The sequence below is a fragment of the Mobula birostris genome, chromosome 4 (genome assembly GCF_030028105.1).
Source record: "Mobula birostris isolate sMobBir1 chromosome 4, sMobBir1.hap1, whole genome shotgun sequence".
NCBI lineage: Eukaryota > Metazoa > Chordata > Chondrichthyes > Myliobatiformes > Myliobatidae > Mobula > Mobula birostris.
In genome coordinates this window covers 7,546,036-7,572,013 of record NC_092373.1, presented here as the reverse complement: position 1 = coordinate 7,572,013, position 25,978 = coordinate 7,546,036, and the positions used below count along the sequence as shown (strand labels likewise).

Below are 25,978 nucleotides of genomic sequence, written 5' to 3'. Positions count from 1 at the left end.
GAGCTCGTCCGTGTTTCCTACAATATTTCTTGCATTGAAATGCTGTATACGCAGCTCAGAACATTAGTCACACCACGCTCAGCCTTTTGATTCCTGACTTTGAGGTGTCTGTCTCCACTATCTGTTCTGGCACTCTGGTTCCGATCCCCCTGCGACTCTGAGTTAAACTGTGTGTGGCCTAACCCATGATACAAACAGCTGTCACATGATGTTCTAACTCCTGTGCTCAGTGCCAGAGGAATTTAGCAGGGTGGCACGCTGGTGCAACAGATAGCGTAATGTTCTTACAGTGACCTGGGTGCAATCCCTGCCCCTGTCTGTAAGGAGTTTGCATGTTCTTCCCGTGACTGTGTGTGTTTCCTCCAGGTGCTCTGGTTTCCTCCCATGTTACAGTACAGTTACTAGGTTAATTGGTTCCATGGGTGTAATTGGCTAGTGCAAGCTCAGAAGGGCCTGTTACCATGGTGTTACTGTGCTAAATACAAACTAAAATAAACAAATCAGGCAACATCTACAGAGGGAAATGGATTGTGGGCATTTCCATAGAAACCATAGAAAAACTACAGAACAGAAACAGGCCTTTTGGCCCTTCTTGGCTGTGCCGAACCATTTTCTGCCTAGTCCCACTGACCTGCACACGGACCATATCCCTCCATACACCTCCCATCCATGTATCTGTCCAATTTATTCTTAAGTGTTAAAAAAGGACCCGCATTTACCACCTCGTCTGGCAGCTCATTCCACCACTCTCTGTGTGAGATTTCGGGCTGAGATTCTTCATTTGCACCTACAAGCATGAATGAAAATCAGGTCTGGACCTGAAATGTTGACTGTTCATGTCCTTCCACAGATACTGTCTGACCTGCTGAGTTCCTCCATCATTTTATGTGTTCCAGAGTTCCAATATCTACAGTATCCCATGATCACAAGAGATTTGGAAATCCTGAGGAACAGACAGCATCTATGAAGAAGAATAAACAGTTGACTTTTTGTACTGAGACCCTTCTTCAGGGCTGGAGAGGAAGGAGCTTCCTCTTTGTTTTCCCTTATTCATTGGCCCCATCATCCCATCTCTTTCCTCTCCTTTTCCTTCTCCATCTGCACATTGCCCACACACTCCTCACTTTGGACCCCCTCCCCACCTTCTTCCCTTTATTCCCTGGTCCACCTTCCTCTCCTCTCAGAGTCCATCTTCTTCAGCCCTTTGTCAATGCCCAGCTTCTGACATCATTTCCATTCTACCCCCCCCTTCACCTGCCTATCACCCCTTCCTCATGATACACCTATCACCCACCCTTGCTAGCTCCATCCCTTCTCCCCACTTCTTTATACTGGCTATTTCTATCTCTATGTCTATCTCCATCTCTATCGCTATCTCTCTTTCTGTATGTCTGTTTCTATGTATAGATCTCTACCTCTGTCTCTGTGTATCTTTATCTCTCTCCATATCTACCTTCATCTCCACCTCCAAGACCATCTCTATCTCCATTGCTATCCCTCTCTCTATCTCAGTCTCTATTCTCTATCTCTTACCTATTTCTGTCTCTATCTCCATCTCTTTAATCTAACGTTGTGTGCATGTTATGCTGGTGCAGGAGCGTGTGGCAACACTTGTGGGCTGCTCCCTTTGGTTGTGTTGGTTGTTAACTCAACCCACGGAACAGTTGATGCCTCAGGTCGAGACCCTTCTCAAGTCTCCTATTCTCAATGCTTTGACCAATGAGGGGACACAGGAGGTGAAGCAGTAGAAACAGGTAGGGTGGTTAGGGTGTTACCTGTAGGAAGTGTCTGGCAGGAGGTGGCGTATAACGTAGGCTGTGATGTTGTCCACAGTGAGCAGGCTCTCCCCGAGCTCGATGTTGTACGAGAGGATCTCCGAGCCATTGCTGGGCGGCTCGTCCCACTTGAGCGCGAGGCAGGTGGAGGTCAGGCTGGGGTCCAAGTGCTGGTCATCCAGGGCACAGACATTGGACACGGCAGCAGGGACCGAGGCGGGCGTGGTGTAGGTGACCAGGCTGCTGTGGGCTCCTGAGCCAGCCTGGTTACTGGCCTGAGTGGAGGACAAGAGAGAAACATGCACCAACTCATCACCAAATACATACAAGGTTCATTTGGTATGCCAGCTGTTCTGCCCACAGTTGCAAGAAATGCTAAAGAGCTTTGGATGGAAACAGAGATCTTGAGAGAGATTGAAAGCAGTGCCACACCTGAGAATTGTGGACACAGCTCAGCACATAACAGAGACTAACCTCCCCTCCATGGATTCTCTCTACACTTCTCACTGCCTCAGAAAAGCAGCCGGCATCGTCACCTTTCGCATATTGTACTGATCAACGTGTGTCTTAGCAGAGACACAAATAACATCTCCAATTCACTGTACGTGTTACACAAATTTGACTGTATCTTCAGGACTCACTAATAGCTACATCTATTTCTCTCGTGATGAAACTTTAAGAGAAATGCAGTATCTTAACTTGGGGTGAATGTTTAGGTAAGGAGAATGCTCCACCTCAGATACTTCCAAGTCTCCGAGGCTGTGCTTCCTCAAGCGGCCATTCCCAGGATGAGAGGTGGGTCATGGTGCAGTGTCCCAAAGCTTCTCTTGTATGGTAGGGAGGTGAGTTCCCCTGAGGGATCACTCCTGCCCAGTGCCAACCTTATCATCTGTGAGCTGATGGGGTAAAATTAGCGTAATGCGGTTACAGCACCAGTGACACAGGATCAATCCCCACTACTGTCTGTGAGGAGTTTGTTTGTGCTCCCCGTGACCCTTGGGTCTCCTCCAGGTCCTCCAGTTTCCTCCCACATTCCAAAAAGTACGGCATTTCACCGTACATTGTGATGTTTCCATGTACGCTCAGTGGCTACATTATGAGCTAACCCCTGTACCTAATAAAGTGGCCACTAAGTGCATGCTCATGATCTTCTGCTGCTGTAGCCCATCCACTTCAAGGTTCAACACGTTGTACATTCAGAGATGTTTTCCTGCACACTTGGGGTTATTTGAGTTATCGTCACCTTCCTGTCAGTTTGAGCTAGTCTGACAATTCACCTCTGACCTCTCGCATTAACAAGGTGGTTTTCCCAGAGAACCGCTGCTCACTCAGTTTTTTTTGTTTTTCACACTATTCTTTGCAAAGTCTAGAGACATTTAGTGTGTGAAAATCCCAGGAGATCAGCAGATTCAGAAATACTCAAACCATCCCATCTGGCACCAACTGTCACAGTCATATTTTCTCCCCAGTCTGACATTTTGTCTGAACAACAACAACTGAACTTCTCGACCGTGTCTGTATGTTTTTATGCATTGAGTTGCTGCCACACAGTTGGCTGATGAGATATTTGCATTAATGAGCAGGTGTACCTAATAAAATGGCCACATGTACATTTAGCAAGTAAAGCTAATCTTTAATCTTTAAGTGGGTGTGTTGGGAAGATATGAAGGAAGTTCAAAAGTCAAGAGTGAAAGACTGGAACCTTCAAGGAGTTCCAGAAACAAGACCTTTGCGAATGAAGAGGTGGAAAAGATTTCGCTGTTGAGGAGAAGATTTCAAAACTGAACGCCACGAAGTGTTTCACAGGACCATGAATTAGCGATATTAAACAGATCTAAAGGGAGATTCGCTTCATTTGTCAGTGGTGAGAAGAGAGCATGGCCTGGATGGTGCGGGGTATTGATGATAGATGCTGCTTTCTTGTGGCAGTGCTCCTTGTAGGTGTGCTCAATGGTGGGGAAGTCTTTACCCGTGACGGACTGAGATGTTTCCCAGTTCCAGACGTAGGTAGGGTATCGGTCAGGTGTACGGCGTTCAGGAACATGGGGAGAAAGGTGGGAGAGTGGGGTTTGGGGATATGGCCAGGAGCCAGGCGAGTGGGATTGAGGTAGGGGCTCGTGGTTGGTGGGGTTTGGGCATACAGCCAGGAGGTAGGTCGCTGGCAGTGGGTGTCATCTGAACTGAAATCAGAAAACGGTCAGTGGATGTTCCCAAGCCCGGCTATGAAAGGGGGAGGGTTGGGCATGGGCCTACCAACCTCATCCCATAAAAACTCCAAAGACCTCTTCCCTGTGAGAACAAGCATCTTCGCTAGAAGAGAGATGGGCACCATGGTAGCGTAGTGGTTTGTGCGACACTGTAATAGCTCGGCGCGTTGGCGTTGGGAGTTCAATGCCCGTGTCCTCGGTAAGGCGTCTCTGTACGCCCTCCCTGTGGAATGCGTGGGTTCTCTCCGGGTGCTCCAGCTTCCTCCCACAGCCCAAAGACATACCGGGTTGGTTAATTAGTCATCGCTAGTTGTCCTCCGGATAGGTCGCAGATAATTGGGTAAGTTGGTGGTTGCTGGGTGGACTGTCTTGAAGAGTGCGAGGAGCCGCCTCCGCATTGCGTCTCTAAATAAATGAAGTTGTGTGGTGAAAGCCATTCTATCATCTGGGACCAGCACCACTGGAACGTAAATTAAACACCACAGACACAGGAGCAGAATTAGGCCATTCTGCCCATCCAGTCTACTCTGCCATTCCATCATGGCTGATTTATTATCCCAAGCAACCCCATTATCCTGCCTTCTCCCTGTAATCTTTGACACCCTAACTAATGTAATAACCATGTATGACAGGAGGACGACAGCAAGCGCTAATGTGGAATCCCCAGAGGAAGGGGAAGAGAGGCTGGCCAAAGTACAGCTGGCGAGGCCCCCATGAAGCTGACACCAAGAAGATGGGCTCCACCTGGGGACAACCTGAAAGACTGGCCCACGACAGAGGAGCCTGGTGAGCGGCTGCACATGCTGATGGCTTCTCTAACTAACCACGCAAACACGAGGAAATCTGCAGATGCTGGAAATTCAAGCACCACACACAAAATGCTGGTGAACGCAGCAGGCCAGGCATCATCTGTAGGAAGAGGTACAGTCGACGTTTCCGGCTGAGACCCTTCGTCAGGACTAACTGAAAGAAGAGATAGTAAGAGATTTGAAGGTGGGAGGGGGAGGGGGAGGTTCACTAACTAACTAGTTAACTAACTCTAAAAGTTATGCAGCACCTGTGAAGAGAGGAGCAAAATCACTGTCCCAGATGTTTGATCTGCAAACGTTTCCACCATCTTCTGACTTTGCTTCAGTTTTTCGGCACCAGCTTACCCATGCACCATAGGGAGCATCCTATCTGGATGCTTCATGGCTTGGTATGGCAAGTGCTCTGCGTGTGACCACAAGAAACAGCAGAGTTGTGGGCACAGCTCAGCACATCACGGAAACCAGCCTCCCCTCTATAGACTCTGTCTACACTTCCCACTGCCTCAGTAAATCAGCCTGAATCATCAAAACCACACCCACCCTGGACATTTTATCTTCTCCCCTCTCCCATCGGGCTGAAAATACAAAGGCCTGAAAGCACGTATCACCAGGCTCACAGACAGCTTCTAACCCACTGTTATCAGAATAGCTTCTAACCCACTGTTATCAGAATAATCAATCAATGCCTCTCTAGTACATAAGACTTTACGAGCTTGATCGTTATGATCTTGCCCGTTACTGCCTGCCCGCACTGCACTCTTTCTGTACCTGTCACACTTTATTCTGCAATGTTATTGTTCTACCTCAGTGCATTGTGTAATAGTCTGACCTGTATGAACAAGTTTTTCACCGTATCTTGGCACACGTGGCAATAATAAACCAATACCAATACTAATTTTAATTAATTAATTGCCTGTTATGCCGCTGACATTTAGGATAGTAAGGAAGGTTCTCCATCTCTATCTGTCCTTGGCGTTTCTCTTTGGCCAGTCAGGGTTGTTAGCCCTCAACTGAAACCCCAGATCTGGAGGACCAGTGGACCACTCTTAGTCTGGCCTCTACCCTTTGACCTGTCTGGCATGGGTGACCCTACCAACAGCCAAAGCACAAAGCCCTGACTCCAGCCAACACAGCTCTCTGGGTCGCTAAGCACACAAGTCTCCAAACCACAAGGCTCTGTACTAAGATTGTGGTTAACGCTGCAAAACATGACAAAGTCTCAGTGTTTATTGTTCTATAGCTGTTACTCTTTATTCTGGATCAGGTTATTTTTGACCTTGTTCTACCCCAATGCACTGTGCGATGGTCTGAATCTGTATGAACAGTGTGCATGACGAGGTTTGTAGTCTACCTCAGTACACATGCCAGTTACAAACCAGACCAAATATGGCAGGTGCTGTGTAAATGCAGCTGGCTGAGGCTGTTACTGAAAGGAGACTTGTCTTTAAGAGCAAGTTCACTTTTCCGACTGCGTCAGCTTAGCGGTCTGCAGCAGATCCTGGAGCAAGAGGTCGGGAGATGCCTCGTGAATCATCTCCTCCCTGGCCGAGGCTTCAGCGGCGCAGTTCTGTAAATATTGATGAAAGAACTATGAGTGAATTTCGGAGTGTGATGATGGGTGAGCACAATTATGCTTCAGTTTGATGGAGCTTGGACGGATTCAGCCTAAGGTTGTATTCGTAACAGACACAACAACATTTCATTCTAATTCTCACTATTAATCCACATGGCCACCGGGTTCACTCGTCAGTAACCACCTCTCCATCTTCTATACTTAATGTGTTCTCTTCTTGATCTGCCCTGGTGTTCCAGGAACTTCACTTCCGCTGGAGCTCAGCTGTGGAAGGACCTTCTCATCACCGAGCACAGCGGTTAGTGCAAAGCTACTACAGCTCTGGAGTTCAGAGGTCATTTCCAGTGCTGCGTGTAAGGAGTTTGTATGTCCTCCCTGTACCGAGTGGGTTTCCTCTGGGTGCTCTGGTTTCCTCCCACAGTCCAAAGGTTAATTGGTCATTGTAAACTGTTCTGTGATTACGCTAGGGTTTCTGGGTAGTGTGGTCCATTGGGCCAGGAGGGCCTGCACCACATTGTATTTCTAAATAAATGAATAAAAACAGTCCATTTGGCCCACCTTATCTGTACTCACTGCTGTCTATGCTATCTGTACTGATCTCATTTGCCTGCTCTCGAAGCCTTAGCAATGTAAGTGCTGTGTGAAAGTCTCTGCCTCCACAACCCTCTCATTAGGTGGATTCACATGCTAGTCCTGGTCCAGCCATGTTGATATATGGCCAAGAAAAACATCAACACCTGTCCTTCCCCAGGGGGCTAAAGAAATTGGCCAGGCCCACGTTGACCCTTTGCAGCATAGAAAGCATTCTGCCCGGATGGATCACATCTAAGTAAGGCAACAAGAAACTGCAGAGAGTTGTGGGCACAGCTCAGCATGTCGCAGAAAACAGCCTCCCCACCATGGGCTCTGTCTACACTTCCCACTGCCTCAGTAAAGCAGCCAGCAGAATCAAATATCCCACCCTCCCCAGACACCCGGAGAAGTGTGAGGTGGTACATTTTTGAAGGACAAACTCCAAGGCAGAGTACAAAGTAAATGGCAGGATACTTGGTAGTGTGGAGGAGCAGAGGGATCTCAGGGTACATGTCCGCAGATCCCTGAAAGTTGCCTCACAGGTGGATAGGGTAGTTAAGAAAGCTTATGGAGTGTTAGCTTTCATAAGTCGAGGGATAGAGTTTAAGAGTCGCGATGTAATGATGCAGCTCTATAAAACTCTGGTTAGGCCACACCTGGAGTACTCTGTCCAGTTCTGGTTGCCTCACTATGGGAAGGATGTGGAAGCATTGGAAAGGGTACAGAGGAGATCTACCAGGATGCTGCCTGGTTTAGAAAGTATGCATTATGATCAGAGATTAAGGGAGCTAGGGCTTTACTCTTTGGAGAGGAGGAGGATGAGAGGAGACATGATAGAGGTGTACAAGATAATAAGAGGAATAGATAGAGTGGATAGCCAGCACCTCTTCCCCAGGGCACCACTGCTCAATACAAGAGGACATGGCTTTAAGGTAAGGGGTAGGAAGTTCAAGGGGGATATTAGAGGAAGATGTTTTACTCAGCGAGTGGTTGGTGTGTGGAAAGCACTGCCTGAGTCAGTGGTGGAGGCAGATACACTAGTGGAGTTTAAGAGACTACTAGACAGGTATATGGAGGAATTTAAGGTGGGGGGTTATATGGGAGGCAGGGTTTGAGGGTCAGCACAACATTGTGGGCTGAAGGGCCTGTACTGTGGCTGTACTATTCTATGTTCTATGTTTTACTCAGCGAGTGGTTGGTGTGTGGAAAGCACTGCCTGAGTCAGTGGTGGAGGCAGATACACTAGTGGAGTTTAAGAGACTACTAGACAGGTATATGGAGGAATTTAAGGTGGGGGGTTATATGGGAGGCAGGGTTTGAGGGTCAGCACAACATTGTGGGCTGAAGGGCCTGTACTGTGGCTGTACTATTCTATGTTCTATGTTTTACTCAGCGAGTGGTTGGTGTGTGGAAAGCACTGCCTGAGTCAGTGGTGGAGGCAGATACACTAGTGGAGTTTAAGAGACTACTAGACAGGTATATGGAGGAATTTAAGGTGGGGGGTTATATGGGAGGCAGGGTTTGAGGGTCAGCACAACATTGTGGGCTGAAGGGCCTGTACTGTGGCTGTACTATTCTATGTTCTATGTTCTCTCTTCTCCCCGCCCCCCGCTCCCAGTGGGTAGAAGATACAAAAGCCTGAAAGCACATACCACCAGGCTCAAGGACAGCTTCCACCCCATGGTTATCAGACTCTTGATCATCCCCACAAGTACGACAAGATGGACTCTTGACCCCATCTACCACATCATGTCCCTTGCATCTAATTGCCTGCCTGCACTGCACTTTCTCTGTGACACTTCATTCTAAATTCTGTTATTGGTTTACCTTGTACCATGTATCTCACTGCAATAATGTAATGGAATTATCCATTCGGTCGTCACTTTATGAGGTTCCTCATGTACCTATATTTGTGGTCTGCTGTAGCCCATCCACTTCAGGGTTCGATATGTTGTGCATTTAGAGATGCTCTTCAGCACACCACTGTGGTACCGTGTGGTTATTTGAGTTACTGTCACCTTCCTGTCAGCCTGAACCAGTCTGGCCATTCTCCTCTGACCTCTCTCATTTACAGAGCATTTTCATACACAGAATTGTTGATCACTGGGTGATATTTGTTTCTTGCACTATTCTCTGTAAGCTCCAGAGAATTTTGTGTGTGAAAATCCCAGGAGATCAGCAGTTTCTGAGCTACTCAAACCAACAATCATTCCACGGTCAAAGTCACTCAGATCACATTTCTTCCCCATTCTGCTGTTGGTTCGGAACAACAACTTGACCATACGCTTTTATGCAACGAGTTGCTGACACATGATTGGCTGGATGGACAGGACAGATGGCAGGGCAGCTGCATGGCCTCTGTCGTAGCTAGGGAAGGCCCCGTGCCACAGTATCGCCTGTTTACAGCAGCCCAGCAGAGAGGCATTAGAGTAGGTGTGCTTGACTGAAGTGTTGGGGGTGGTGTGGCAGGGTGTCCGAACTGGAGTCAGTGCTGCCCCCCAGTGTTGGCGCGACAGAAGACAAGCCATACTGTGTTCGATTGTAGACAGCAGTAGCACTCGTAGACTCAGTGTCCTGGATTATATATTTTTTGTGTAACTATAATTTATTGATATCTTTATGTGTGCTTGCTATCTTACATGTGCTATATGTGCACTGTGCTGTGTGTGACAGTTGCTAATCTGCTTTGCACCTTGGCCTGGGAGTAATGCTGTTTAATGTAATGCGATGACACAAAGGTTGGGTGTGTTGTGGATAGTGTGGAGGGCTGTCAGAGGTTACAGCGGGACATCGATAGGATGCAAAACTGGGCTGAGAAGTGGCAGATGGAGTTCAACCCAGATAAGTGTGAGGTGGTTCATTTTGGTAGGTCAAATATGATGGCAGAATATAGCATTAATGGTAAAACTCTTGGCAGTGTGGAGGATCAGAGGGATCTTGGGTCCGAGTCCATAGGACACTCAAAGCTGCTAAGCAGATTGACTCTGTGGTTATGAAGCAATCACGGGCTTGAGTTTAAGAGCCGAGAAGTAATGTTGCAGCTATATAGGACCCTGGTCAGACCCTACTTGGAGTACTGTGCTCAGTTCTGGTCACCTCACTACAGGAAGGACGTGGAAACCATAGAAAGGGTGCAGAGGAGATCTACAAGGATGTTGCCTGGATTGGGGAGCATGCCTTATGAGAATAAGTTGAGTGAACTCGGCCTTTTCTCCTTGGAGCAACGGAGGATGAGAGGTGACCTGATAGAGGTGTACAAGACAATGAGAGGCGTCGATCATGTGGATAGTCAGAGGCTTTTCCCCAGGGCTGAGGGAGGCACAGTTTTAAGGTGCTTGGAAGTAGGTACAGAGGAGATGACAGGGGTAATTTTTTTTACACAGAGTGGTGAGTGCGTGGAATGGGCTGCTGGCGGCAGTGGTGGAGGCAGATACGATAGGGCCTTTTAAGAGACTCCTGGATGGCTACATGGAGCTTAGAAAAATAGAGGAGTATGGGTAAAGCCTAGGTAGTTCTAAGGTAGGGACTGTATGTTTTCTATGTTTCTATATTCAATGTAAACTTGACACCACATTTTGTTGAGGTTGATTGCTATTTCCCGTATGTTCCCCAATGATAACTGGTGCCTTTGTCCTGGAAGTCCTGCCTTCCATGTTGGCTGAGGAACCTACTGACCAAAACAGTTTTCCTCAATTTTTGCTTTTTGAACCATTCTTTGTTATCTCTCATGATTATCGTGTGTGAAATTTCCAGATCAGCAGCTTCTGAGATACTCAAACTACCCTGCCTGGCACCAACAATCATTCCATAGTCGAAGTCACTAAGAATACATTTCTCCCCCATTCTGATGTTTGGTCTGAACAACAAATGAACCCCTCGACCATGTCTGTATGTTTTTATGCATTGAGTGCATTTTATGCCATCACATTATTGACTGAATAGATATTTGCATTAACGAGCAGGCGCACAGGTGTATCTAATAAAGTGGTTCGATATATATAATATATATAGGCAGGAGGAGAAGATGGCGGTGCGACGCAGCGTGCGCAGCTCTCCAGTGAAATTATATCGTATTTGTTAAATAGGGTACCGTGCACAATTCTGATGGAGACAGCCGTGAGAAGCATGGAGGAACATCTGTAGAAACTTCTGAAATGTCCAGATCGCTGCCGCTGCTACTGTGCGATCGAGAATCTGCGGAGGGAAGGCCCCAAAATCCTCGGCTTTGCCTGCTGCTGGCGACCGAGGCTGGGGTCGAAGCGGTCGGCAGAGATGGTGGTTGGTACTCGGTGTCGGAGGGCTGGTCAGAGGCTCGAAGTTTTCAGACAACTCAGAGTCGAACTGTGGTTGGACATGGCAGGGAGAGTTTTCTTCCTTCTCCCGTCTGCATGAGATGTGGGACTTTCGAGAGACTTTGAACATTTTTTACCGTGCTCATGGCCTGTTCTTCATCAAGTTATGGTATTGTTGCACTGTTGTAACTGTATGTTATAATTATGTGGTTTTTGTTAGTTTTTCTGTCTTGGTCTGTCCTGTGTTTCTGTGATATCACACCGGAGGAATATTGTATCATTTCTTAATGCATGCATTACTAAATGACGATAAAAGAGGACTGCGTGTCCTCATAATCTAATCTAATAATCTAATAATATCCTCTGTACATAGAGTGAGAGAAAAGGAGAGAGAGATTGGTAGAGAGACAGTGAGATAGCGATAGAGAAAGAGAGAGGTGCAGAGACAGAGAGAGAAACAGCCAGAATCAGATTGACAAAAACAGCGGCAGAGACAGGGGACAGAGAGAGAGAGACTGAGTGATGAAGAAAGAGAGACAGGGATAGAGAAGAAACAGAGAGAGAAGGAGGCACAGCGAGAGAGAGAGAGAGAGAGAGAGAGGCATAGAGACACAGAAAGAGAAAGGAAGAGTCAGACAGAGAGAGAGTGAGAGAGAACCAATGAAAAGATGTGGTATAGAAAGAGAGTGAAGTGCGGAGGAGATGGAGAGAAAAGTGAAATGGACAGATAGTGGGTATGGGAGGAACAGCAAAAGGGGAGATGGAGAGAGTGAGAGAGCAAAGAGAGAGAGGGAGAAGATGAATGGAAAAAGAGGAGAGAAATGAGAGATGGAGAGAAGGATTAAATAAAAGAAAGCTCAGGAAATAAAGGGAGAAATGGGAAAAGGAACACAGAAAGAATGAAGGAGAGAGAGGGAAAGAGAGGGAGAAAGAGGCAGAGAGAGGGGGGGAGAGGGGGAGGGGAGAGGGGAGGGGGAGAGGGGGAGGGGAGAGGGGAGGGGGAGAGGGGGAGGGGAAGAGGGGAGAGGGAGAGAGGGATGGGCGATGAGGGAGAGATAGACAAGGAAGAGAGGGAGAGGGAGAAAGAGGGGGAGAAAGTAGGGGAGACAGGGGGAGAGAAAGAGAGAATGAGAATGAACGAGAATCATACATAAACAGGAAGATCTGTTAATGACCCAGGTGACAGAAACCTGCTTCCAAAAGCCATTAAAATGCATTTGAAATTGTCAGCAGGCTGGAGCATCAATCACACATTTGTTTATTACAGCTAATAGTGATGTATTCAGACAATCAGTTCCACTGCACAGAGCAGAGGGCAGAGGCCAGCTGATGCCCAACGAAGACCGTGGTCATCAAACAAAGAAATATCACGGGCAGCTGAGGGCCATTAAACTCACGGCTACTGAGACACTTGGTACCATACCCCGGCGTTATATGGTGACAGACCCATCCCCACCGGTACCGTACCCCGGCGTTACACGGCGACAGACCCGTCCCCACCGGCACCGTACCCCGGCGTTACACGGCGACAGACCCGTCCCCACCGGTACCGTACCCCGGCGTTACACGGCGACAGACCCGTCCCCACCGGTACCGTACCCCAGTGTTATACAGTGACAGACCCATCCCCACCGGTACCGTACCCCAGTGTTATACAGTGACTGACACATCCACCTGTTACTGTCCCTTCTGCCTAAACAATGTCCATATCCTTCCACTTCCTCACATCCATGAGCCTATCGAAACTTCTCTTAAAAGCCTCTATTGCATCTCCCTCTACCACCTCCGCAGGCAGTGCATTCCACACGCCCACCATTCTCTGCGTAAAAACTTGTCCCTCACATCTCCTTTGAAATTACCCCCTCTCACCTTAAATGCATGCCCTCTGGTATGCGACATTTCAACCCTGGGGAAAAAATTCTGGCTAACTTTTCTGTCAATGCCTTCCATACCCTATCAACTTCTATCAGATCTCCTCTCCTCATATAGGTGGCATTGTGGATAGTGAAATAGGTTTTCAAAGCTTGCAGACAGATTTAGGCCAGTTAGGAGAGTGGGCTGAAAGATCGCAGATGGAGTTTAATGCTGATAAATGTGAGGTGCTACAGTTTGGTAGGACTAATCAAAATAGGACATACATGGTAAATGGTAGGGCATTGAAGAATGCTGTAGAACAGAGAGATTATAGGAATAATGGTGCATAGTTCCCTGAAGGTGGAATCTCATTTGGATGGGATGGTGAAGAAAGCTTTTGGTTTGCTGGCCTTTATGAATCAGAGCATTGAGTATAGGAGTTGGGATGTAATATTGAAATTGTATAAGGCATTGGTAAGGCCAAATTTGGAGTATTGTGTACAGTTCTGGTCACTGAATTATAGGAAAGATGTCAATAAAATTGAGAGAGTACAGAGGAGATTTACTAAAATGTTGCCTGGGTTTCATCTCCTAAGTTACAGAGAAAGGTTGAACAAGTTAGGTCTTTATTCTTTGGAGCATAGAAGGTTGAGGGGGGGACTTGATAGAGGTGTTTAAAATTATGAGGGGGATTGATAGAGTTGACGAGGATAGGCTTTTTCCATTGAGAATGGGGGAGATTCAAACAAGAGGACATGAGTTGAGGGTTAAAGGGCAAAAGTTTAGGGGCAACATGAGGGGGAACTTCTTTACTCAGAGAGTGGTAGCTGTGTGGAACGAGCCTCCAGCAGAAGTGGTTGAGGCAGGTTCGATGTTGTCGTTTAAAGTTAAACTGGACAGCTATATGGACAGGAACGGAATGGAGGGTTTTGGGCTAAGTGCAGGTTGGTGGGACTAGGTGAGAGTAAGAGTTTGGCACAGACTAGACGGGCCGCGATGGTCTGTTTCTGTGCTGTAATTGTTATATGGTTATATCACATGCCCTCTGCTCGAGTGGATACAGCCCAGTTAAGCCCTCCTCACCATTGAACGTATCTGTAATGAACACTGCCACAAGAAAGCAGTATCTATCATCAAGGACACCACCATCCAGGCCATGCTCTCTTCTCAATGCTGCCATTAGGAAGGAGGTACAGGAGCCTCAGGACCCACACCACCAGGCTCAGGGACAGTTATTACCCCTCAACCATCAGGTTCCACACCACCAGATTCAGAAACAGTTATTACCCCTCAACCATCAGGTCCCACACCACCAGGTTCAGGAACAGTTATTACCCCTCAACCATCAGGTCCCACACACCAGGTTCAGGAACGGTTATTACCCCTCAACCATCAGGTCCCACACCACCAGGTTCAGGAACAGTTATTACCCCTCAGCCATCAGGTCCCACACCACCAGGTTCAGAAACAACTATTACCCCTCAACCATCAGGTCCCACACCACCAGATTCAGGAACAGTTATTACCCCTCAACCATCAGGTCCCACACCACCAGGTTCAGGAACAGTTATTACCCCTCAACCATCAGGTTCCACACCACCAGGTTCAGAAACAGTTACTACCCCTCAACCATCAGGTCCCACACCACCAGGTTCAGGAACAGTTATTACCCCTCAACCATCAGGTCCCACACACCAGGTTCAGGAACGGTTATTACCTCTCAACCATCAGGTCCCACACCACCAGGTTCAGGGACAGTTATTACCCCTCAACCATCAGGTCCCACACCACCAGGTTCAGAAACAACTATTACCCCTCAACCATCAGGTCCCACACACCAGGTTCAGGAACGGTTATTACCTCTCAACCATCAGGTCCCACACCACCAGGTTCAGGAACAGTTATTACCCCTCAACCATCAGGTCCCAGACCACCAGGTGCAGGAACAGTTATTACCCCTCAATCATCAGGTCCCACACCACCAGGTTCAGGGACAGTTATTACCCCTCAACCATCAGGTCCCACACCACCAGGTTCAGAAACAACTATTACCCCTCAACCATCAGGTCCCACACCACCAGGTTCAGGAACAGTTATTACCCCTCAACCATCAGGTCCCACACCACCAGGTTCAGGAACAGTTATTACCCCTCAACCATCAGGTCCCACACCACCAGGTTCAGGAACAGTTATTACCCCTCAACCATCAGGTCCCAGACCACCAGGTGCAGGAACAGGTATTACCCCTCAATCATCAGGTCCCACACCACCAGGTTCAGGGACAGTTATTAATCCTCAACCATCAGGTCCCACACCACCAGGTTCAGGAACAGTTATTACCCCTCAACCATCAGGTCCCACACCACCAGGTTCAGGAACAGTAATTACCCCTCAATCATCAGGTCCCACACCACCAGGTTCAGGAACAGTTATTACCCCTCAATCATCAGGACCCACACCACCAGGTTCGGGAACAGTTATTACCTCCCAACCATCAGGTCCCACACCACCAGGTTCAGGAACGGTTATTATCCCTCAACCATCAGGTCCCACACCACCAGGTTCAGGAACAGTTATTACCCTACAACCATCAGGTCCCACACCACCAGGTTCAGGAACAGTTATTACCCCTCAACCATCAGGTCCCACACCACCAGGTTCAGGAACAGTTATTACTCCTCAACCATCAGGTCCCACACCACCAGGTTCAGGAACAGTTATTACCCCTCATCTATGCCCACAAGAAAATGAATCTCAGGGTAAGATTTGGTGACATACACGTATTTTGATGATAAATTTACTTCTGAACTTTGAAAAGTTTCAGAGGTATTTGGGCCAAGTTAGTAGACAAATGAAACTCATGTTCTCAGAATTATTCATTGTTTATTTATTATTTAACTCTTTATTACTGCTGCTATTATTTTGTTTTTGCACAGTTTGCATTCTTTTGGACATTTGTTATTTGTCAGTCTTTATGTTTTTGTCATGATTGGATTGTTTTTCTTTCTTTGTAAATGCCTGCAATAAAATGAGTCTCAGTGTTGTATATGGTGACACATGCAGCTTGACAGTAAGTTTAGTTTGGCTCTCAGTTCACAGCAGCATCTCTTCCGCACTCTTTCCAAACCTCTAAATCCCTCCCGTACAGGGGTGAATGCAACTCTCCAGAGTAACTGGAGCGCTGAGCGAAATTAAAATCATCGAGGGTGAGAGGGCAGGTGTTCAGCGCCGTCTGCCTGGTCTCCCTCTCTTCTCGCTGCTACTGTTGGGCAGGAGGTGCAGCAGTCGTGGGTCCTATGCCGCCAGGTTCAGGAGCTTTTGTTGCCCCGTAGCCGTCAGGCTCCTGGACCGCCTCTGTGCTGAATGGGCTCTGCAGGTGTGGCCTCTCTTTCAGGCAATCTGCAGTTCACGCTCCATGTTTTATTGTGCACTTTTTTTGACAATTTACGCTATTTGTCCTCGCTTGTAAATTGGATATGTGGTGATTTTGTTGTGTGCTTTTTATGAATTTGATTGTTTTATGGCTGCCTGCGAGAAGATGAATCTCAAGGTTGTACGAACTTTGAAGATAACTTCGAACTTTGAATTGTGACTGAATGGGAAGAAGGAACCTTACCTGCAGCCGGCAGCAGTATCGAGCAGCTGGTGTGAGGTTGTCAATCTCGAAAACCGTCTCCATCCCAGAGTAAACGACCTCCATCGAGTCCTCCGCCGCTCCCCATTCCAGCCTGTACTCCGAGATGTCAGCTCCAGAGTTCTCTGGGCTCTGTAATCACAGCAGGCTTCACTGACGGACAGTCACAGCACACACCACCACCAGCAAATGGCAGTGGGGGATATTAAGACCATAAGACATCGGAGCAGAATTAGGCTATTTGGCCCATCGATTCTGCTCTGCCATTCCATCATGGCTGAATTATCCCTTTCACCTCCATTCTCCTGCCTTCTCCATATAACCTTAGAGACCCTCACTAACCAAGAACCTATCAGCATCTGTTTTAAACATACCCAATGATTTGGCCTCCACAGCTGTCTGTAGCATTGAATTCCACAGATTCACCACCCTCTGGCTAAAGATCCTCATCTCTGTTCTAAATGGACAGCCCTCCCCTCTTGGGCTGTGCCCTCTGGTCCTAGACTCTCTCACTATAGGAATTATCCTCTCCCTGTCAACTCTATCTACATCTTTCAATGAGATCCCTCCTCATTCTTCACAATCCTAGTGAGTACAGGGGTCGTGCCATCAAATACGCCTCATGCATTAACCCTTTAATTCCTGTGAATCTCCACCGGACCCCCATTTCTGAATTTACACCATATTTCGGGGAGGTTTTAAGGTTCACAGAGGAGAAAGTTCAAACCTTCCTGTCTGCTGTTTAGCGAAACAAGACTAACATCACAAAGTCAGGCCCGGTCGATGAGGAAGCGTGGATAAATGGGAGCTCACCATAGTCAGACATGTCTTCACAGTGAGCTAAAAGACAAACAGTTCTCTCAAACTCGGAGGGGGAGGGCTGGGGAGGAAGAACTTGGAAATCCATTTTGTTAAGACACTGCTAGTCAATAGATCATGGATATTGGCATAGCAACAATAATGTTGCCACCATGGGTCTGAGGAAGTGTCAGTCTCCTCTACTCCCACACAACCCCCAGGAATCAACCACTATTAATGGCTGACATTTAGAGTGACACCTCCTTCTCAAGCTGCTTAATTAGACCATAAAACATAGGGGCTGAATCCAGCCCTTCGGCCCATTGTGTCTGCACTATCATTTCATCATGGTTGATTTATAATCATTATGCCTTCTCCATGTAACCTTTGATGCCCTGACTAATCAAGAACCTATCAATGTCCACTTTAAATATACCCAATGACTTGGCCTCCACATCAGTCCGTGGCAATGAATTCCACAGATTCTCCAACCTCTGGCTAAAGAAATTCCTCCTCATCCTTCTTCTAAAGCGACGTCACTCTACTCTGAGGTTGTGTCCCCTAGTTCGAGACTCCCCAACTATAGGAAACATCTTCTCTATGTCCACTCTATCTTGGCCTTTTAATATTCAATAGATTTCACTGAGATCCACCCTCATTTTTCTAAACTCCAGCGTGTACAGGCCCACAGCCATCAAACACTCCTCATACATTAACCCTTTCACAGCTGGGATCACTCTCGTCAACCTAACCTCTGGACCCTCTCCAATGCCAGGGCATCTTTTTTCAGACATGGGGCGCAAAACTGCTCACAATACTCCAAGTGCGGTCTGACCAATGCCTTATAAAGCCTCAGCACTGCATCCTTGATTTTATATTCCAGTCCTCTTGAAATGACTGTTAAAATTGCATTTGCCTTCCTCACTACCGACTCAACTTGCACATTAACCTTCCGGAAATCCTTGCAGAAGGACTCCCAAACCTCTTTGCACCTCAGATTTTAGAAACTCAGGCCCTGCAACAACGTCACTCTTTCTGTTTCATTTCCATTATTTCACAATATTTCAGGAAAATACCAGATCAAAAACTCCTGAACATACATTGTTCCATTGTGTTCTGTTCGCAGTCATCACTCTGGAGAGGGCAAATGTTCATTCAGAGACACAGCACAGTAACAGGCTCTTGCGGCCCAATGAGCCAGCATCGCCCAGTTACACCCCTGTGACCCACTAACCCACTAACCACAATCCCAGAGAACCAGTCCAAGTGCAGAGGGGACAGCCTCAGAGTGGACAGAGAGAATCGAGGTGAGGAGGGATCGTTTTAGCCAGGGTTGTGGGTTTCATTGGCACGGACAGCTGTGGGTATACTTAAACCAGAAATGGATAGATTTTTGATTAGTTGGTGTGAGACATGATGGAATGGCTGAGTGGACTCGATGGGCTGAATGGCCTTATTCTGCTCCTCTCTCTCATGTTCTTATGACTGAGTTGTACAAACAAGCTTTTCAGGGGACGGGTGACAATATGAACCCTGTCAGGCGGAGTTCTTGGGTTGGCCTTGAAACTGCAAAGCTTACACCCCTGACCACACAAAACCCCTGCATTTAGATGCCACCTACCTCCCAGCTCACCAGTACACTGGTGACCGATGTGCAAGAAAGGACTGGCGCTTTACACTGTACTGGTGGGCCCTCTGCCGTGGTGATCTCCGTCATGTCTGACAATGGTCCGTACTGTCGGAGAACAAAGGAAAGGTCACTGAAGGAGGGGGAGGTACCTACTGCACCTCGCCGACAGGAAGGGGGAGTGAGACCGAAAGCCCCAGCGCCTATTTAGCAATGATTCAACCTCTGTGACGTGCAGAGCTCTGGGTGGGTGGCTGGGCCACAGCGGGTAGTGCTGCTGCATCACAGCTCTGGTCACCCGACTTCAACCCCGACCTCCACGTGTGAGAGTGTGACACTAAATGGGAGAGCCGGTAAGTGTGTGAGAGGCTGTGACAGAGTGTGAGTGTGAGAGTGCGTAAGAGTGAGAGTGTGAGTGACGGAATGTGAGAGTAAGTGAGTGTGAGAGTGTGATAGAGTGTGACTGTGACTGAGTGTTAATGTGAGGGAGTGTGAGAGTAAGAGTGAGAGTGTGAGCGCGTGAGTGTGAGAGACTGGATGTGAGTGAGTGTGCAAGAGTGCAAGTGCAAAAGAATGTATGTGAGAGTGCAATTGTGAGAAAGCGTGTGTGAGTGTGAATGAGGGAGCATGAGTGTGAAAGAGTGTGTGGATGAGGCTAAGAGTATGAGTGAAGATTAGTGTGAGATAATGCGTGTGAGGGTGTGAGAGTGCAAGTGTGAGTATAAATGAGTGCAAGCGTGCGTGCGAGAGGATTAGTGTGATCGAAGGTGAGTGGGAGAGAGTGTAAGAAGATGTGTGTAAGTGTAAGGTCAAGAGGCTCCAGGGTTAGTGAGAGTTGAGCAGACACAGGACAGGGAAGGGGTGGGGAGAGGACTTGGGGTGAGTTTGGACCCAGGTAGCTGAACTTTGGGGGTGATAAGCATTAAAAATGAAGCTTTATTTGTCACATGTATATCGTAACATCCAGTGAGATTTGCTGATTGTCTCAACGACCAACACAGTCCGAGACGTGCCATGCCAACATGTCATCCCCACAACCTACTAACCCTAAACCGTACGCCTTAGGAACGTGGGAGGGAATCAGAGCACTCAGAGGAAACCCACGTGGTCACGGGGACAACGTACAAATCCTTACGGACAGCGGCAGGAATTGAGCCCGGGTCATTGGCGCTGTAAAGCGTTGTACTACGCCACTGTGCCGCCACGATCTCCGTGCTAAGGAGAGCAGATGGAGGTAAAGGGTTGGCATCGTGCAGGCAGCAGAACTGGGGAGTCCCAGATGATGGGAGATATTGTTGAGGCTCCACACATGAGCTTTCGGGAAGGACGGGCGGAGGTGACTCACCCCTGAATCGCTGGCGCCCCGCACCCCGAAGGCGTAGGTGGTGCCGGGCAGAAGGCCGCTGACAGTACAGTGCAGCGCCTGACCGCGGTAAACCTCGGCCGCTTCCTGCTCCCCCACACTCATCTCCACGCTGTACTCCGTCACCAGGGAGTCCTCGTCTGGTGGGGGGCCTGCAGAGAACGAGAGAGGGAGGGGGGAGAGGGGGAGAGGGAGAGGGGGGAAAGAGGGGGAGAGAGGGAGAGAGAGAGGGAGAGAGAGAAGGGAGAAAGGGGAGGGGGAGAAAGAGGGAGGGAGAGAGAGAGGGAGAGGGAGAGGGGGAAAGGGGGAGAGAGGGAGAGAGAGGGAGAGGGGAGGGGAGAGAGAGGGAGAGGGGGAGGGGACAGAGACGGGGAGAGAGAGGGGGGAGGGAGAGGGGAGGGAGAGAGAGAAAGGAGAAAGGGGGAGAGGGGGAGAAAGAGGGAGGGAGAGAGAGAGGGAGAGGGAGAGGGGGGAAAGGGGAGAGAGGGAGAGAGAGAGGGAGAGGGGGAGGGAGAGGGGAGGGAGAGAGAGAAGGGAGAAAGGGGGAGAGGAGAACAGTTGAAGGGGTAAATGGAAAGGGAAAGGGGAAGAGTGAGAGGGAGAGGAGGAGAAGGAGAGGAGGCATAGGGAGGGAAAACAAGGGAGGAAAGAAAAGGGGTGAGTGAGGGACAGAGAGGTGGGGGTGGGAAGAGGACAATAAAGAGTAAAGGAAATTAATAAAGGAAATCAACACCATTATTCCCCAACAACCCCTCTTGTCCACTTTCACCAACTACAGCTGCAAGAAAATTTCTCCTTCTTCCCCATCAGCCATCTCCATCTGCAAGCAGTTCATCTACCACTTAATTAAAAACTTCCATTAACTTCCACCGGCTCCAGCACCATGGGAATTCAGCGTCAATGGGTATTTGATGGTCCGTGCGGGCTCATCTCAGTGACCTACACATCTGCGATTAAAATAATCCTGACTTGTTCCACTTGGATGGATGGTAGACAATACTTGTGCTCTGACCAGCTAACTTGGAGTATTATGAGCAGTTTGGGGCCCCTTATCTTCGAAAAGATGTGCTGGCATTGGTGAGGGTCCAGAGAGGTCCACGAAAATTATTCCGGGAATTAAAGGGTTAATGTATGAGGATCATTTGATGGCTCTGGCCCCGTAATCAGAGTTTTACAGAGCTGCAACATTACCGCACGGCCTTGAACTCAATCCCGGTTAATGAAGGCCTGCACACCATACACTTTCTTAACCACCCTTTGACCCTCGAGCATTATCTCCCACTCGAGCTCATAATGATCTTGCACCTGACTGCCTGCTCTGCACTTTCTCTGCAACTGTAACACTTTATTCTGCATGACGGAATGGCGGTGTAGACTCAATGGACCTCAGGGTCTAATTCTGCTCCTATGACATGGTCTCTTATTGCTTTTCCCTCGTTACACTTGCTACCTTGATATAGAGATGTTGTGAAATAACCTGTATGGATGGCATGCTAAACCTCAGATATACTATGTGTGCATATATAGGAAACCATAAGGCATCAGAGCAAAATAAGGCCACTCAGCCCATCAGCTCTTCTCTGCCATTTCCCATTTCCATTATGACTGATTTATTATCCCTCTCAACCCCATTCTCTTGCCTTCTCCCCGTAACCTTTTACATCCTGGCTAATCAAGAACCAATTAACACTATTTTAAATAAATCCAGTGACTTGATCTCCACTGCTGTCTGTGGCAATGGATTCCAGATTCACCACCTTCTGGTGAAAGAAATTGCTCCTCATCTCTGTTCTAAATGGATAACCTCCATTCTGAGGCTGTGCCCTCTGGTCTTAGACTCCTGACTACAGGAAATATTCTCTCCAGGTCCACTCTGTCCAGGCCTTTCAATATTCAACAGAATTCAATGAGAATCCCCCCATGTGAAAATAAGAAACTAATAATAAACTAATTCTCCAGTCCAGCCCCTTTATTATATGTCTAATACCACAGAGCATGTATTTAAGGTGAGAGGGGGTAACGTCAAAGGCGATGTGAAGGGCAAGTTTTTTTTTACACAGAGAGTGGAGGGTGTCTGGAATGTGCTGCCTGGGGTGGTGGTAGAGGCAGAAACATTTGAGATGTTTAAGAGACGTTTACAAAGGTACATGGATGTGAGGAAAATGGAGACTGTAGGCTGAAGAGATTAGTTTAGTTGGCCATTTGATGACTAATTTAATTGATTCGGTACAACACTGTGGGCCAAAGGTGCTGTTCCTTTCCTGTACTGATCTCTGTTCTATGTTCATTCCCGTAGAACCTGCTAAGTGGTCCTTGAGATCTGAGAGATTCCCTCCCATCTCCCTGTGTCATCAGAAATCATGCCTTTACTCGGCACTTACCCCACTCGATCTGAAGCTCCTTGTGTTTGGCTTTCCCCACGAGCCTGGGAGGCTGGCAGAATCCAGGTGCCGTGCTCAGGGTGCGGGCAGACAGACTGTCAGAACACTGCAGCGGCGAGGCCGGTGGTACAGAAGGGCAGAGAATTAGTCATAGAGCACTACAGAACCGAAACAGGCTCTTTGATCCAATCAGTCTCATTAACCCATGTACCTATCCAAACTTCTCTTTAAAGTTACAATCAAACCCACAACCGCCAATTCCACTGGCAGCTCGTACCACACTCGCACCACCCTCTGAGTGAAGAAACTCCCCTCATGTCATCGAGTCATAGAAAAGTAAAGCACAGAAACAGGCTGTTTGGCCCATCTAGTCCATGATCAACCATTTAACTAGCCAGCCACAGGGACCATAACCCTCCATACCCCTACTATCCATCTACCTATCTTACACACGGGCACGTGGTTAAGGCATTGGACTAGCAATCTGATGGTCGTGAGTTTGAGCCCCAGCTGAGGCAACGTGTTGTGTCCTTGAGCAAGGCACTTAACCACACATTGCTCTGCGACGACACTGGTGCCAAGCTGTATGGGTCCTAATGCCCTTCCCTTGGACAACATTGGTGTTGTGGAGAGGGGCGACTTGCAGCATGAGCAACTGCCGGCCTTCCATACAACTTTGCCCGGGCCTGCGCCCTGGAGAGTGAAGACTTTCCAGGTGCAGATCCATGGTCTCGCAAGACTAACGGATGCCTTTAACCTTACACATTGAAATCGAGCTCGCACGCACCACCTGAGCTCATTCCGCACTCTTACCACTGTCTGAGTGCAGATGATTCCCATCATGTTCCCCTTAAACTTTTCACCTTTAACCCATGACCTTTAGTTATAGTCCCACCCAACCTCAGTGGAAAAAGCCTGCTTGCATTTAGCCTGTCTTTACATCTCATAATTTTGTAAACCTCTATCAGATCTACAAGAGGGAAGTGCAGAAAATGATGGAGCCCAAGCAGAGATATTTCAATCATCCTTTGTGACAGGGAGGTACCAGAGAATTGGAGGATAGACAATGTGGTTCCGCTGTTTAAAAGAGGCTGTAAACAGAAACCAGGAAATGATAGGCCAGTGAGTCTGACATCAGTTGTAGAAAGTTATTGGAAGGTATTCTAAGGGACTGGATATATAAGCATTTGGACAGACAGGGACTGATTAAGGATAGCCAGCATGGCTTTGTGTGTGGTAGGTCATGTCTAACCAATCTAATAAGAGTTTTTTGAGGAAGTTACCAGGATGAAAGCAAGGCAATAGATATTGTCTACATGGACTTTAGTAAGGCATTTGACAAGGTGCTGCATGGGAGCTGGTCGAGAAGGTTAAGTCGCTCAGTTTTCAGCACGAGGTAGTAAACCGGATTAGACATTGGCTTTGTGGAAGAAGCCGGGGAGTGGTAGTAGAGGGTTGCAGAGGGATCTGCATCAGCTGGAAAAAATGGGCTCAAAAATGGCTGATGGAATTTGATGCAGACAAGTGCGAGATTTTGCACTTTGGTAGGATCAGCCAGGGTAGGTCTCACACAGTGAACGGTCAGGGACTGGGGAGTGTGGTAGAACGACGGAATCTGGGAATAAAGGTACATAATTGGTGGCAAAAAGAGGAAAACAGATTATTATTTGAATGGTGGCTGATTAGGAAAAGGGGAGGTGCAACGAGACCTGGGTGTCATTATACACCAGTCATTGAAAGTGGGCATGCAGGTACAGCAGGCGGTGAAAAAGGCGAATGGTATGCTGGCATTCATAGCAAGAGGATTCGAGTACAGGAGCAGGGAGGTACTACTGCAGTTGTACAAGGCCTTGGTGAGACCACACCTGGAGTATTGTGTGCAGTTTTGGTCCCCTAATCTGAGGAAAGACATTCTTGCCATAGAGGGAGTACAAAGAAGGTTCACCAGATTGATTCCTGGGACGGCAGGACTTTCATATGATGAAAGACTGGATTGACTAGGCTTATACTCGTTGGAATTTAGAAGATTGAGGGGGGATCTGATTGAAACGTATAAGATCCTAAAGGGATTGGACAGGCTAGATGCAGGAAGATTGTTCCCGATGTTGGGGAAGTCCAGAACGAGGGGCCACAGTTTGAGGATAGAGGGGAAGACTTTTAGGACCGAGATTAGGAAAAACTTCTTCACACAGAGAGTGGTGAATCTGTGGAATTCTCTGCCACAGGAAACAGTTGAGGCCAATTCATTGGCTATATTTAAGAGGGAGTTAGATATGGCCCTTGTGGCTAAAGGGATCAGGGAGTATGGAGGGAAGGCTGGTTCAGGGTTCTGAGTTGGATGATCAGCCATGATCATACTGAATGGCGGTGCAGGCTCGAAGGGCTGAATGGCCTACTCCTGCACCTACTTTCTATGTTTCTATGTTTCTAATTCATTGAAAGTGGCATCATAGGTAGATAGGTTTGTAAAGCAACACACATCAAAGTTCCTGGTGAACGCAGCCGGCCAGGCAGCATCTCTAGGAAGAGGTACAGTCGACGCCTCAGGCCGGGACCCTTCGTCAGTCCTGAAGGGTCTCGGCCTGAAACGTCGACTGTACCTCTTCCTAGAGATGCTGCCTGGCCTGCTGCGTTCACCAGCAACTTTGATGTGTGTTGCTTGAATTTCCAGCATCTGCAGAATTCCTCGTGTTAGGTTTGTAAAGAAAGCTTTCGACACGTTGGCCTGCATAAATCAATGTACTCAGTTCAGGAGATGGGACGTTATGTTGAAGTTGTATAAGATGTTGTTGAGGCCTAATTTGGAGTACTGTGTGCAGTTTTGGTCACCTATCTGCAGGAAAGATGTAAACAAGATTGAAAGAGCACAGAGAAAATTTACAAGGATGTTGCTGGGTCTGGAGGAGGTGAGTTATAAGCAAAGATTGAATAAGTTAGGACTGTATTCTTTAGAACGTAGAAGAGTGGTCCCCAACCTCCGGGCCGCGGATGGATACCAGGCCACAAAGCACGCAGGGGTGCAGCGGTAGCCAGGACATATCCAGCACATCTTTAAGAAAAAAGCCAAAGTAAACAAGCTAATTGATTAGGTG

At 47.9% G+C, this 25,978-nt stretch overlaps 1 protein-coding gene across 1 annotated transcript in view; it reads right to left on the bottom strand.

Moving 5' to 3' along the window:
• The window catches only part of fndc3ba (fibronectin type III domain containing 3Ba), a 376,967-nt gene that overhangs the window by 48,121 nt on the left and 302,868 nt on the right, over nucleotides 1–25,978 (bottom strand). Inside the window, exons 18-22 of the mRNA XM_072254884.1 lie at nucleotides 22,887–22,992; nucleotides 20,488–20,657; nucleotides 19,137–19,250; nucleotides 16,700–16,849; nucleotides 1,776–2,050 (exon numbers count right to left, since the gene is read on the bottom strand). Coding sequence (XP_072110985.1) covers nucleotides 1,776–2,050; nucleotides 16,700–16,849; nucleotides 19,137–19,250; nucleotides 20,488–20,657; nucleotides 22,887–22,992 — 815 coding nt within the window. The remainder of the gene's footprint in view (nucleotides 1–1,775; nucleotides 2,051–16,699; nucleotides 16,850–19,136; nucleotides 19,251–20,487; nucleotides 20,658–22,886; nucleotides 22,993–25,978) is intronic.